We start from the raw sequence: 15,000 nt of genomic DNA on the forward strand, positions 1-15,000 counted from the left end.
ATAAAACAAGGAGAGGAACGGGAAAAGACGAACATATCCAAGGCCTTATGGCTATACCGCTCGTTCGTGGCAACATAGCGAAAAGGCCTGCGGCATAATCGTGCGTTTTCTTGTTCTTCCCTTCGTTGTTTGATTTACGGTGTGTTCACTATGAATCTTTCATTCATACATAAGCGTGTCTGTGATTAAAACAACGAAGGAGAGGAAATAAATACAGGAAAACACAATTATGCCGAAGGAAACTTGGGCGCGTGTCCGTATGCTTCCCCTCATTGTTTTACTTGTTTTTTTTTTAGCAATTTGTTCGGCAGGAATTCTTCGCTGTGTCGGCGTGTGTGTGCGAGGGAGAAAGTCGGTGGCGCGGGGCAGGAGATGGCGGGCGGGGCGAGAGTGAGGATTTGCACTTTGAAAAGACCTCGTTCATATTTCTTGTAGACGGCCATCGAGGTTTTCAACGCCGGCGGCTCTCGTGGTCTCCGGGCCGGCGTCGGGGAATGCAGACTTGCCCTTGCTCGCGCGTCCGACGGGCCTTTCTCCCCACTTCCCCCCCCCCCCCCATCCCCATTCATACCCTCCCCCTCTCCCCTTCATCCCCTCCCCCTACCCCGCCATCATGCTATAAATACTACCCTATCGGAAGGGGTTATGAATGGGGAGGTAGTTTTGTTGTTTTCTTCTTCCCCTTGTCATTCTCTCCCTTTCTTCCCCTCAGTTTTTCTCCATCTTCTCCCACTTCCTTTCCTTCCCCTCCCTCTCTCTCTGTCACTTCCTCTCATCATCCCGTTCTCCCCCTCTCCTATTTCTTTCTTCCTCTTTCTCTTCCTCTTCCCCTTTCTCCCTTTCCCTCTCTTCCGCTTCCCCTTTCTTTCCCCCTTCCCCTGTCTCTTCCGCTTCCCCTTTCTTTCTCCCTTCCCCTGTCTCTTCCCTATCCCCCTTCTCCCTTTCCCTCTCTTCCTCTTCCCCTTTCTTTATCTCACCCTTTCTTTCTCTCACCCTTTCTCCCCTTCCCTCTAACTCTCCCAACCGTCTCCTCCCTTTTTCCACTCATTTTCTCGTCTTGGAAGTTGCATGGCCCAGACAGTACAGAAATGCTACTCATGCGTTTCCTTACAGTCTTCGACACCATTAATAGTACCTCGTTTCGTGTACTATTCGCAGAACGAAACACCTTGAATTAAGGCATTCGGAACAGCTTCGAAATTCTCTCGAATCCTGAATTTGCTTGCGCAGAATCTTGGTTGCGTGCTCGTTACTTAGCCGCCAAGGATAAGGGTACTTTTGATCGGGTTTCGGTTTGGAAATGCATCGCACGAACAGAGAAAAAGACCTGCGCGAGAGTGGAATATTGAAAGAACCTGCAGTGCGTGTGCTAAATTTTTTAAACGACTTGCACTTAGAACCCCCTTTAATCTTTCTTCTCGATCTTTTTCTCCCCAGTTCTTTCTCCCGCAAAAAATGTTGCATATTGCTATATCTTGTATTACCCAATCCGTCGTCTGCCTCTTTGCACACAACCTCTCAACACGCTGTTGCACACGGACCTTGGACACGGGCCGTGGTAGGCGTTGGAGAAGGAATGCCCATTTCCGGCGGCGTTGCGCAAGCCGATGCCGAGGGAGTGCCGCCGACGCCGTGTCCTTCGGGTGCCCGGGGATTCCTCAACTCCATCTCGAGGGTCAGGGTGATGGCCTCAGCCTCCTGGTGAAGGGTGAAGGGGCTGTGAGAAGAGGCAACCTTTCTTGCTCTCCACTCCGTTTTCTCTCCGGCTGCTTCCTCCTCCTCTTTTCACACTCTTGATGTTTTCTTTCGTTCCCCTCCCCCTTTCTCCTCCTTCTCCTCCCATTTTCCTCCTCCTCCTCCTCCTCCTCCTCCTCCTCCCCCCCCCCCATTCTCCTCCCATTTTCCTCCTCCTCCTCATCCTCCTCCTCCCCCTCCCTTTCTCCTCCACCTCCTCCTCCCCCTCCTCCTCCTCCTCCTCCTCCCTTTCTCCTCCTCCCTTTCTCCTCCTCCACCTCCTCCTCCTCCCTTTCTCCTCCTCCTCCTCCTCCTCCTCCTCCTCCCTTTCTCCTCCTCCTCCTCCTCCTCCCTTTCTCCTCCTCCTCCTCCTCCTCCTCCTCCCTTTCTCCTCCTCCTCCTCCTCCTCCTCCTCCTCCTCCTCCTCCTCCCTTTCTCCTCCTCCACCTCCTCCACCTCCCTTTCTCCTCCTCCTCCCTTGCTCCACCTCCCTTTCTCCTCCTCCTCCCTTTCTCCTCCTCCTCCCTTTCTCCTCCTCCTCCCTTTCTCCTCCTCCTCCCTTTCTCCTCCTCCTCCTCCCTTTCTCCTCCTCCTCCTCCCTTTCTCCTCCTCCTCCTCCCCTTCTCCTCCTCCTCCTCCCCTTCTCCTCCTCCTCCTCCCTTTCTCCTCCTCCTCCTCCCTTTCTCCTCCTCCTCCTCCCTTTCTCCTCCTCCTCCTCCCTTTCTCCTCCTCCTCCTCCCTTTCTCCTCCTCCTCCTCCTCCCTTTCTCCTCCTCCTCCTCCTCCCTTTCTCCTCCTCCTCCTCCTCCCTTTCTCCTCCTCCTCCCTTTCTCCTCCTCCTCCTCCTCCCTTTCTCCTCCTCCTCCTCCCTTTCTCCTCCTCCTCCTCCTCCCTTTCTCCTCCTCCTCCTCCCTTTCTTCTCCTCCTCCTCCTCCCTTTCTCCTCCTCCTCCTCCTCCCTTTCTCCTCCTCCTCCTCCCTTTCTCCTCCTCCTCCTCCCTTTCTCCTCCTCCTCCTCCCTTTCTCCTCCTCCTCCTCCCTTTCTCCTCCTCCTCCTCCCTTTCTCCTCCTCCTCCTCCCTTTCTCCTCCTCCTCCTCCCTTTCTCCTCCTCCTCCTCCCTTTCTCCTCCTCCTCCTCCCTTTCTCCTCCTCCTCCTCCCTTTCTCCTCCTCCTCCTCCCTTTCTCCTCCTCCTCCTCCCTTTCTCCTCCTCCTCCTCCCTTTCTCCTCCTCCTCCTCCCTTTCTCCTCCTCCTCCTCCCTTTCTCCTCCTCCTCCTCCCTTTCTCCTCCTCCTCCTCCCTTTCTCCTCCTCCTCCTCCCTTTCTCCTCCTCCTCCTCCCTTTCTCCTCCTCCTCCTCCCTTTCTCCTCCTCCTCCTCCCTTTCTCCTCCTCCTCCTCCCTTTCTCCTCCTCCTCCTCCCTTTCTCCTCCTCCTCCTCCCTTTCTCCTCCTCCTCCTCCCTTTCTCCTCCTCCTCCTCCCTTTCTCCTCCTCCTCCTCCCTTTCTCCTCCTCCTCCTCCCTTTCTCCTCCTCCCTTTCTCCTCCTCCTCCTCCTCCCCCTCCCTTTCTCCTCCTCCTCCTCCCTTTCTCCTCCTCCTCCCATTTTCATCCATATCTTCTTTCCCTGTTATATCCTTTTGCCCCTCGTCCTCTCTTACTTTCACGTTTGCGCAGTACATTTTCGCTTACCAAACCTGCCCCTTTCGCTTTCTCACATTTTATAAATTTTTATATTTGCCTCTTACATATTGGATAAGCGAGAAGAGAGAGAGAGTGCTTGGGACTGTCAGGCTTCATCAGTACCCACAGCGCTTCACAGACAGTTTATCAAAGGTGATGACGTCCAGAGCCCGTATCTCTTTCACTCTTGTACACGGCGTGTGCGTGTTTTTTCTCTACACGATGTAGTTTGTCGATTTCTTTTAAGTGGATATATTTTCCAGGCGATTGTCCGATTTCCATTTAATTTTAAAAATACTTAGGATAAACTTCTCGTCTGAGTGGAGTTTATCTTTTAGAAACGGTTTTGTCAGACTGACGTAAACAGATAATTTACACAGGGCATATAGTTAGAGAGAGAGGTTCATTAATTTGTACATTAGTAATGATAAAAACAAACGTTTGGTTTAGCTGGCAAAAGATCCTCCCCCTACTCTAGCACGAATAGCAAACTTTGACGATACTGTGTGTACATTTCAATTAGATGTTAAGTAATGTCTTTACGCCACAGACGGTATACATGTTTTGAAGCGTTCTCCATAAGCCTAGCAGCTCTCTCTTTTTCTCTCTTTAGTTCTGGGACTTAAGAACCAGGGTCATTCGTGTGGAAATCTGCACAGACGACCACACTGCAAAAGTAATTTTATTAGTGCCATTATGATCCAGACCGGAACGTCTAATACCCTCCGGTGCCTTCACATGCCCTTGGTCAGCTCTCTCTCCGTCGCGATCCGGGAACTCATGAGTACCCTGGAACAACGTGACGGCGGGGCGTCCGAAATGCATCGAGTCGTCTTCCCCTTCTTTTTCTCCCTTACTTTTTCGTCTTAGGTGGATTTTTTTTTTTTTTTTTTTTTTTTTGGGGGGGGGGGGAGTAGGAAATGTGGAAGTCGAGAAAGAGGGATATAGAAGAGATGATAGGAGGACGAAAACATTGGACGCGAAAAGGAAAGCGAGCCGGGGAGCGAGAGCGAGGAGACCCTCCGCCGCCAGCTCGCGGGGCCTAAACCTAAGCGCGAGAACCAGATGTCTGGACCCGCTGAGATCTGGAGATACTCCCTCGGCCGCGCCCCAACCGAGCCGAAGCGTCTCTGGCCCCCTCGACCTTCGGCAAGTAGATCAAGGTAACGCCCGCGAGGAGCCGCCGGTGGTATTCTGGGATATTTATAGACGTTTGATGAAAGTTGTCCGAGTCGGAATGTGTTGTTTCTTCCGCGCGACAAGATCTGCGCTAACCGCTAAACAACCTCGTGTAAAGATTGCTTGATAGTAGCAAAATGACCTTCCCTTCCCTTACCCTTTCTCTGCCCCGAGAGAAAGGCAGGTTCTCGAGTGGTTTACAATAGCCTCTGATGGACGGTGCCATAACAGACGGCGGTGGCACCCATAACAGTGCCTCTTGACCTCGCACAGGAAGCAAAGCTGTCGTTTAGTTTACATTATTTTTTGCCGGGCATGAAAATAGATATTACTAATTTTACCAGACATCCTGGTGTAAACAGGTCTTTGGGATTTACTAATTTACCAATTCAGCTTATGCGTCTTAAACATAATTTCAAAGAATGATCAAATAGCTCTAGCATACATTAAATTAGATATTACTACAGAATATCGTGAGTGGGAGGTCCTGGGGCATTGACGACCAATCAGCGGACCTCTCCGCGCCCCTCCCCCCCCTATTCGACATTTTCATCAGACTGTGAATGTGAAAACGAGTTTGATAGTAAAAGACCACTTGGGAATTTCAAGAAATAAGACCTCAGCGGAGTTCACCCGTTTTATAGAATTCGCAAAAGGCCAGGATGAATTGGGATGGATTGTCTGCCCTTGAGGTTGAAAGGATTCCACGAGATGAAGTACAGTTACAGGACGCTGAAAATAACCCACTCTCCATTTATATGCTCTAATAGCCTCCAATATCCGGGCCTCCCCCAATGCCCCTCCTCCTCATCTCCCCCAATGCCCCTCCTCCTCATCTCCCCCAATGCCCCTCCTCCTCATCTCCCCCAATGCCCCTCCTCCTCATCTCCCCCAATGCCCCTCCGCCTCTCCCCACGAAAGAACTGTTGCCGAGATTACATTTTTCCCAAGTAACAAGTCTCCGAAGTCCGGTGCCATTTTGAGTTCCTGTCGGTGCCTTTGCCTTCCCGCCCCTCGCCTCCAGACGTCAGCCAGATTCATGGCACTTTCGAAAGTCTTGTTTTGGAACGTCTGGAGAGAGGGAGGGAGGGAAGGAATGTAGAAGAGAGAGAGGGAGGGGGAAGGGAGGGAGGCAGGGAAGGAGGGAAGGAAGATAGGGAGGTAGGGAGGTAGGGAGGTAGGTAGGGAGGTAGGGAGGTAGGAAGGTAGAAAGGTAGGGAGGTAGGAAGGTAGAAAGGTAGAAAGGTAGAAAGGTAGAAAGGTAGAAAGGTAGAAAGGTAGAAAGGTAGAAAGGTAGAAAGGTAGGAAGGTAGGAAGGTAGGAAGGTAGGAAGGTAGGAAGGTAGGAAGGTAGGAAGGTAGGAAGGTAGGAAGGTAGGAAGGTAGGAAGGTAGGAAGGTAGGAAGGTAGGGAGGGAGGGAGGGAGGGAGGGATATAGACCTGCAGGACCACCCGGCAGTGTCAGGCTGGCGCAACACGGTTTGGGTTATAGCGCTTCTCATTCATTAGGGTTCATCTGCATCCCCCCTCCCCTCTATTCGTTTCCTCCTATCCATTACCCCTTTTCTGTCTTCCTTCTACTCCTCTACTTCATTTTCCACCTCCTTACTACCACCACCTTTCTTCTTCCTCTTCCTCTTCCCTCCACCTCTCCCCTCCACCTCTCTCCTCCCATCTCCTTCCTCCTCCTTCCTCCTTCTCTTCTTCCTCCTTCTCTTATTCTTCCTTCCTCTTCCCCTCCCCCCCCCCCTGCCCTTCCCTCCCAGACCTCCATGTTCCCCTTTTCCTCTCATCCATGTTCCTCCTCTTTTGACCAATTTCCTCTTCATTCCTTCCTCTTCCGTAACTCATATATTTACATTCGTTCTCTTTCTCTAGGAGAGTCATGTTAACTCCTCTGCAAACTTTCCTTGTTCGCCATTGTATGGGCGCCAAGGGACCCGTGGCACTCCCTTTTTCTAGTTTTTCTTCTTCCTGTTATCCTTCTCCCTCCCCCTCTCCCTCTCACTCTCTCTCTCTCCCTCTCACTCTCTCACTCTCTCTCTCTCTCTCTCTCTCTCTCTCTCTCTCTCTCTCTCTCTCTCTCTCTCTCTCTCTCTCTCTCTCCCTCTCTCTCTCTCTCCCTCTCACTCTCTCTCTCTCTCCCTCTCCCTCTCACTCTCTCTCTCTCCCTCTCCCTCTCACTCTCTCCCTCTCCCTCCCTCCCTCCCTCCCTCCCTCTCCCTCCCTCCCTCCCTCTCCCTCCCTCCCTCCCTCCCTCCCTCCCTCCCTCCCTCCCTCCCTCCCTCCCTCCCTCCCTCTCTCTCCCTCTCCCTCCCTCTCCCTCCCTCTCCCTCCCTCTCTCTCCCTCTCTCTCCCTCTCCCTCCCTCTCTCTCCCTCTCCCTCCCTCTCCCTCCCTCTCCCTCTCTCCCTACCAATCTCTCTGCCTCCCCTCTCCCCAGCATCCATCCTTTCTCACTATTTCTTTCTCTTTTCTCCATTATCTCTTCCTCTTGCCCCCCCCCCCCTCCCCTCTCTTCATCTATCTCGTCTATCCAGTCTCCTTCGCTCAATGTTCTTGCTTATTCAAAATGCCCGCTTTCTCCCTTGATCCATCGTGACGTCACCGAGTAACGAAGCCTGATCGAAGGGACCTTGTTGAACGCCTATGATCTTCGACCAGTCTTTGTCCTTGCCATGGCGTTATGTGAAGATCCTTGTTCAGTCATATGCCAGCGTTGCAGTGACAGGTTTTTCTTAAGTTGTATATTAAGTAACACTTGTATATATTATCAACACTAACAATTCCTTTCCTCATCCCTCTCCTCTTTGCCCCCCCCTCTCCTCTTCCCTCTCCTCTTTGCCTCCCCCTCTCCTCTTCCCTCTCCTCTTTGCCTCCCCCTCTCCTCTTCCCTCTCCTCTTTGCCTCCCCCTCTCCTCTTCCCTCTCCTCTTTGCCTCCCCCTCTCCTCTTCCCTCTCCTCTTTGCCTCCCCCTCTCCTCTTCCTTTCCACCTTACTCTTCCCTTCCATCCCATCCTCCCCTCCCCTCCCCTCCCCTCCCCTCCCCTCCCCTCCCCTCCCCTCCCCTCCCCTCCCCTCCCCAACCCTCCCACCCATACACTCCTTCCACCCGCCACATACACATACACATACTTTCACACCTAAGAGAGAGACGCACACGCGCACACACGCACGCACGGAGGAACGAGAGCGCATATGTTGAATTATTTATAGGCATAATTAAACAATACTGTAGTGAAAATAAATGACACCAACATGCTAACAAGTCCCAAGGTAAATTATTAGTGGTTAGGTAAGACAGCCAATTAGTAAGAACGCAAAAAGGGGGGGGGGGTCAAAGCGAAGTAGTACATCGACCGACATTATTGTTAAATTTTCTATTTTTTGTTTAGAAAAGTGCTTTAACGCTTCTGTCTGTTCGTAATATCACTACGTTTTCACATTGGTGCCAGACGAGGTCACTGTACTTGAGGGCAATGCCTGGGGAGTTTGAGAGGTCACGATTGTGTCATTTGGGAACGTGTCTCACGTAAGCCCGCCTAATCACGTGTTAAAAGCTTTTCATGATGATAAGATTTTTTTGTGTCTCTCTCTATGCGTGTGCGTGCGTGCGTGCGTGTGTATTCGTATGTTCATGTTTACTCGTGTATGTGTGTGCATTTTTGTGCATCTGCGTGCGCCTGTGACTGTGAGCAAGGAGGGAAACCCCGACGAAATCCTTCAAAACCCTGGCCACCTGCGGTCGTCCCCGCCTCCTTCATCCCCAGGTCGTCTTAAGGGCAGAGGGAGCGCTTCTCAGAAGACGCGTAGGAAGGTTCTCGGGCATGGAGACACCAGCCCCTTTGCCGTGTGTAAAAGTGAAAGTATTGGAAGGTCTCCAGGGACTACCCTCTCCTCGCCTGCCTGCTGCCCGCCTGTCTGCCAGCACACTTGCGTGCTTGGCGAGGGGTTGGGTGTGCTGGAGAGCAGATCATGTGTTATCCTTTCCCTTTCTCTCTCTCTCTCTCTCTCTCTCTCTCTCTCTCTCTCTCTCTCTCTCTCTCCCTCCCCCTCCCTCTTCCTCTCCCTCTCCCTCTCCCTCTCCCTCTCCCTCTCCCTCTCTCTGGGAGGGGAGAAAGAGGGAGAGGGGGGACGAAGGAGAGAGAGGGAGAAAGAGAGAGAGAGAAAGAAAGACAAAGAGAGAAGCAGGCATTCCAGAGACACTTGAGAGTGCGAGGAGAGAGAGAGAGAGTACGCGGCCGAGTAGTTAGTTGCATAGTGAAGACGAGAAACGAGAGAGAATGCAAAACCTGTTATACTTCTAGACTGTCTTCCCGGCAACACATCCCAGCGTGCCGTGAAGATGTAAGGAAAGATGTTTAAGGAAAAGAAGTAATTAACAACGTTTTTTAAGAAAATGTAAACGAGACGGAGTTTGGAAATGCGGTAACGAAGTACTTTCATATTTCACAAACGATGGACAAGAAAGCCGTCAGATCTCGGCTTGTGCAAGGCCACAGTCGAAGAAAAGTCCGGTTGTGGCCTGGCAATGCAATTAAGAATAACCTTAAGCCATGAGCTAAAAATATATAGTTAGAGGTCCCCCCCCCCCCACACAAAAAAAAAAACAGGATTACGACACGCCATCACCTTTCCACGTAGTGTGTTAAGTCTGTTAGAATGTCGTGTTGGTTTTCATCGCTGTTATGTCTGTCCACATGTCGCTGTCATTGTTTGCATTGTGTCTGATAACGTCGAGAATTTGCATTGTGTGTGGCGGGATTTCTTGGCTGAGAGAGAGAGAGAGAGAGAGAGAGAGAGAGAGAGAGAGAGAGAGAGAGAGAGAGAGAGAGAGAGAGAGAGAGGCTGTTCAGCATGTATGGAAAGTTGAGAGTTGGCGCATATTGTCATGCATCCCTTTCCCTTCCCCCTCAGGTATCGGCATAGATGACACCTTCGTGATGTTGGCGGCCTGGAGGAGGACCCGCCTGCAGGACTCCGTTTCGGACCGGATGGCGAAGACCTTTGCCGACGCCGCCGTCAGCATCACCATCACCTCCCTGACCGACATGATCTCCTTCTTCATCGGCGCCATCACGCCCTTCCCTTGCGTCCAGGTCTTCTGTCTCTACACGGGTGAGTGGCTGCTCGACTGACTTCGCTCCTTTGGCTTGAAGTTAGAGACTTAGATTGTTTTACTAAACTAGATTTATTATATGAACATAGGTCTTTTTTTTTTTTTTTTTTTTTTTTTTTTTTTTTTACAATGCTCAAAGATTGTTTTACTGTCCTTAAAGAAATATCACTTTTGGTCCAATTCGTAGGCTTCTGTTAGTGTGTCATGCCCTAGACTCGGCCCCATGTCAATGCCCTCTTGTCTTACCACGCCTAGAGATGCCTTGTAACCCGAGTATTGCCGATTCTGACGTAATGCAGTCTGCCTTGACCGGACCGATGCCGTCTGACTGGCATCCATGTCGGTTCTCGAGATGCCTCAGGGTCGGGTGATAGGCGTTATTTTGAAGCCCCCCTTTTTTAGTTTTCTTTAAATCTAGGTCGTTATTCTATTTACCATCTAATCGGAGCTTCATAAATCCTAGTTCGTTTACCGATAGCAAATGCCGACAATACTTTCTCTTATTTTATGTACTATGAAGGCAGCACCATCCTCCTCTTCCCCTCTCGGCCTCCTCCTTCACAAATCCCAAGCTGACGTCGCGACTTCCTCTCCTTCCAGGCACTGCCGTCGTGGTGACATACCTGTGGCACATCACCTTCTTCGGCGGCTGCATGGCACTCTCCGGGTACATGGAAAAGGGGCAGCGTCATGGCGTCTTCTGCCACAAAATCAAGGCCAAGTCGGAGTCTGGTAAGTCCTGAGGAACTTGGAAAGTAGTCTTACGTGATTTTTTCCTTTTCTTTTTATTTGTATTTCTTATTATTATTATTTGTATTTCTTCTTATTATTATTTTTCTTCTTCTTCTTCTTCTTCTTCTTCTTCTTCTTCTTTTTCTTCAGGAAATATGGGAGAATGATTATTTGGTATTATACAAATCCTTTCAAATATACACGTGTAGACCACATATACGCACCTCCATAAATATTAACCTACATGTATATATATATACACACTGCCATTCATAACAACACGCATACATATGTATATGTACGTAAAACATGAGCAGTTTCACTATGAATATTTATGAGTTCCTTGGATATGCAAAACAAATGTTAAAATTAGAAACAGAGGTGAAAGCACGAGGAATATTTAGTGGTGGATATTTAATTTTCCGGGGCGGTGGGTGACGGCAGGATTTTTCTGGGAGTCTTGTCCGAATTCGTGGACATGATTTCAAAAGGACCAAAGGGTCTGTTTCTTTAGGTTTGTTTCTCTTTCTTTTTCTTTCTCTTCTATTTTTTCTTCTTCTTCTCTTCGCTCTCTTCTTCTTTTTTTCTTTTCTCCTCTTCTCTCCTCTTCTCTCGTCTCGTCTCGTCTCGTTTGGTTTTGTTTCTTTTCCCTTTTCTTCTCTCTTGCTCCCACTCCCTTTTTCTTCTATTCGTTTCCCATCTATTCTTTTCTATTGCCCTTTTCAAGCGGTATTAGCCGCCTATCTGGAGTGATAATTACAACGACCTTTGACCTGGAATGACTGTTTACACAAATATTTTGAATAGTTCGAGGCAGAGACCGTAGTTTGCTTAATTACCGAAAGGACTTGACCTCGCCGGGGAAGCGAATTAGCCTCCAGTTGACCTAGTTTTAGTCTTCCTGTTTGTTTTAATGACCTTCGTTCGGCGGTCATCGTCTTCATTCATTTGTGGAGAGTTTGGGAATGTTGCTTAATGAAAGGTTGAAAGTCTGTTGGCTTTTTTTCTCATATTTTCTTTTCTTTGCTTTTCTTTGCTTTCTTTCTCACTTTTTTTTTTTACATGGGATACTTGTTTCTTAGTAACTCGTTCGATACTCTGTACGTCACATTTTATCGTTGCCGATCATTTTCTACGTAACGATTTTTGTTTTCATTATGTATCATGGTATTTTTCTTCTTCTCCGTTGCCCCCTTTTCGCACTCCTCTTCCACCTCCTTCCCCTTTCTCCCCTTCCTCCTTCTCCTCCTCTCCTTCTCCTCCTCCTCCTCTTCCTTCCCCTTCCTCCCCTTCCTCCTTCTCCTCCTCCTCTTCCTTCCCCTTCCTCCTTCTCCTCCTCCTCCTCTTCCTTCCCCTTCCTCCTTCTCCTCCTCCTCTTCCTTCCCCTTCCTCCTTCTCCTCCTCCTCTTCCTTCCCCTTTCTCCCCTTCCTCCTTCTCCTCCTCCTCTTCCTTCCCTTTCTCCCCTTCCTCCTTCTCCTCCTCCTCTTTCTCCTTCCCCTTTCTCCCCTTCCTCCTTCTCCTCCTCCTCTTTCTCCTTCCCCTTCCTCCTTCTCCTCCTCCTCTTTCTCCTTCCCCTTTCTCCCCTTCCTCCTTCTCCTCCTCCTCTTTCTCCTTCTCCTCCTCCTTCTCCTCCTCCTTCTCCTCCTTCTCCTCCTCCTCTCCTCCTCCTCCTCCTCCTCCTCCTCCTCCTCCTCTTCCTCCTCTTCCTCCTCCTCCTCCTCCTCCTCCTCCTCCTCCGCCTCCTCCTCCTCTTCCTCCTCCTCCTCCTCCTCCTCCTCCTCCTCCTCCTCCTCCTCCTCCTCCTTCTTTTTTGAACCCCATAAACAGTAAATTGCGTCGGACCAAATAACCGGCAGGAAGCAAAAACTTGGCTGCTATTGGCCCACTCTCGGAGCGCCTCCAAGTGGCACCACACCGGCAGCGGCTCTAAAAGGCCCCCCTTCTCCCACCACCTCCTTACTCCCCCATCTCCCCCATCCCCCCCTCCCGCACCCCTTCCACCATCGCTCATAATGAGTGCTTCCTTTTTTGTTATATAAATGTCATCAGTGTGGCCGTAACACTGATATTGTTAATGTGATGCAAGTTTTTTAAAGACAATATCAATCACAGTTACTAACCACCACATCAACTACAACCACTGTTACCACTACAATCGCTGCCGCTACCATCACTACCACTCCACTTTTCCTGCTTCTACTACTACTTTTTACTCTCCTTACCAAACTGCACATGAACTACTACACTTGATTATCTTACTCGTGTTAGTCCTGTTAGTAGTTGTATTAGAAGAGGCAGTTATTCTCGTAGCAGTGTAAACACGACGACCACACCTCAGAGCTTCGTCCACCTCCACTTCCACCTCCGCCTCCACGTCTAACCTCTACTCATAGCTATATACCTCCACCTCCCGCTCCTTCTTTTTCTTCTTCTTCTCCTCCTCCTCCTCCTCCTCCTCCTCCTCCTCCTCCTCTACCTATATTTATTCCTATTTCTATTCCGCCACCTCCACCTCACCCAACTCCTCCACCTCCCACTCTATCTCCGCTTCCGCCTTCACCTCCATTTCTACCTCCACCTTTGCCTCCACCTTTGCCTCTACCTCTACCTCTACCTCTGCCTCTACCTCTGCCTCTGCCTCTGCCTCTACCTCTGCCTCTGCCTCTGCTTCTACCTCTGCCTCTACCTCTACCTCTACCTCTGCCTCTGCCTCTACCTCTACCTCTACCTCTGCCTCTACCTCTACCTCTGCCTCTACCTCTGCCTCTACCTCTGCCTCTACCTCTGCCTCTACCTCTGCCTCTGCCTCTACCTCTACCTCTGCCTCTACCTCTGCCTCTACCTCTGCCTCTACCTCTGCCTCTACCTCTGCCTCTACCTCTGCCTCTACCTCTACCTCTGCCTCTGCCTCTGCCTCTGCCTCTGCTTCTACCTCTACCTCTGCCTCTACCTCTACCTCTACCTCTGCCTCTACCTCTGCCTCTACCTCTGCCTCTACCTCTGCCTCTACCTCTGCCTCTACCTCTACCTCTGCCTCTACCTCTGCCTCTACCTCTACCTCTGCCTCTACCTCTGCCTCTACCTCTGCCTCTACCTCTGCCTCCCCCCCCCCCTCCAACGCAGCCGCCGCGAGCGCCATCTATCCCGCGGCGGTGCTTTTTATTGGCTCTATGATTGCGGCGTCCGTGCTTGTTATTTATTTTTGACCTGCGACGCTGAAGATATCATTGGCTCGCTAATGGCTAGTCTAACCCCTTTGGCTCCGTCGCCCCTTTCTCCCTGTCTGGCTCTCGGTTATTCGTCTCTTCGTTTCTCTCTGCGCCTACTTCTTTCCCTCGTACCTCCTTCACAATCTTCCCTTGTCTCTTGTCTTTCTTTGCCCTTCTCTCTCCGTTTCCGTCTTTCTCTGTCTCTGGGTGTATGTGCTGTATATGTGGCGGTTTGTTTCAGCCTTTTTCGCTCTCTCTGCTTCCGTCTCTTTCTCAATGTGTGCACGTGTGTGTGTGTGTATATGGCGGTCCTTTTCTCCCGTGTACTCCTGCCTTCCTTTCACTGGGCGACGAACCAGTGTCTCGGTTATGTTCCCACGATCCAGCCAGCCGACCCAGGGGGTATCTCATAGTTAACGCGTCTCTCTCTCTCTCTCTCTCTCTCTCTCTCTCTCTCTCTCTCTCTCTCTCTCTCTCTCTCTCTCTCTCTCTCTCTCTCTCTCTCTCTCTCTCTCCCCCCCCCTCTCTCTCTCTCTCTCCCCCCCTCTCTCTCTCTCTCTCTCTCTCCCCCCTCTCTCTCTCTCTCTCTCTCCCCCCTCTCTCTCTCTCTCTCTCTCTCCCCCCTCTCTCTCTCTCTCTCCCCCCCCCCCCTCTCTCTCTCTCTCTCTCTCTCTCTCTCTCTCTCTCTCTCTCTCTCCCTCCCTCTCTCTCCCTCTCTCTCCCTCCCTCTCTCTCTCCCTCCTCTCCCCCTCCTCTCCCCCTCCTCTCCCTCCTCTCTCTCTCCTCTCTCTCTCCCCCCTCTCTCTCTCCCCCCTCTCTCCCTCCTCTCTCTCTCCTCTCTCTCTCCCCCCTCTCTCTCTCTCTCCCCCCCCTCCCCCTCTCTCCCCCCCTCCCCCCTCTCTCTCTCTCTCTCTCTCTCTCTCTCTCTCTCTCTCTCTCTCTCTCTCTCTCTCTCTCCTCTCCTCTCTCTCTCTCCTCTCCCTCCCTCTCCCTCCCTCTCCCTCTCCCTCTCTCTCCCTCTCCTACCCTCCCCCTCCTCTCCTCCCCCTCCTCTCTCTCACTCGCAAGTTCGCAGCGGAAGCAAAGAGCAACACCTGGTCAACTTAAATCCCTCACTTCGAACCACACCGCTAAGACCTGTACTCTCCTTGGTGCGGGGAAATGCAGATGAGATTGTGGATTTTGTTAACCGTCTGTTTCTTCGCTTCGTAGGTGTAGTTTCTTGTTGAGATCGGCGCTGTTTACCTCGGTCAACGTCGGTTACTGGAGCTTGTTTTGTTAATGAGAGTACTCAGGTGTGCGAGGGGTACCAAGGGGGTTGGAGAGGGGGGTAAGGAAGTCCTGGAAGTAG

At 51.0% G+C, this 15,000-nt stretch overlaps 1 protein-coding gene across 10 annotated transcripts in view; it reads left to right on the forward strand.

Annotated features, from left to right (window-relative positions):
• Positions 1-15,000, forward strand: part of LOC125047058 (patched domain-containing protein 3-like) — a 138,959-nt gene that overhangs the window by 115,076 nt on the left and 8,883 nt on the right. For all 10 annotated transcript variants that reach the window (XM_047645171.1, XM_047645162.1, XM_047645143.1 and 7 more), the window contains 2 exons: positions 9,506-9,706; positions 10,308-10,439. In XM_047645171.1, coding sequence (XP_047501127.1) covers positions 9,506-9,706; positions 10,308-10,439 — 333 coding nt within the window. The remainder of the gene's footprint in view (positions 1-9,505; positions 9,707-10,307; positions 10,440-15,000) is intronic.

Source organism: Penaeus chinensis, chromosome 4 (genome assembly GCF_019202785.1).
Source record: "Penaeus chinensis breed Huanghai No. 1 chromosome 4, ASM1920278v2, whole genome shotgun sequence".
NCBI classification, from domain to species: Eukaryota; Metazoa; Arthropoda; class Malacostraca; order Decapoda; family Penaeidae; genus Penaeus; species Penaeus chinensis.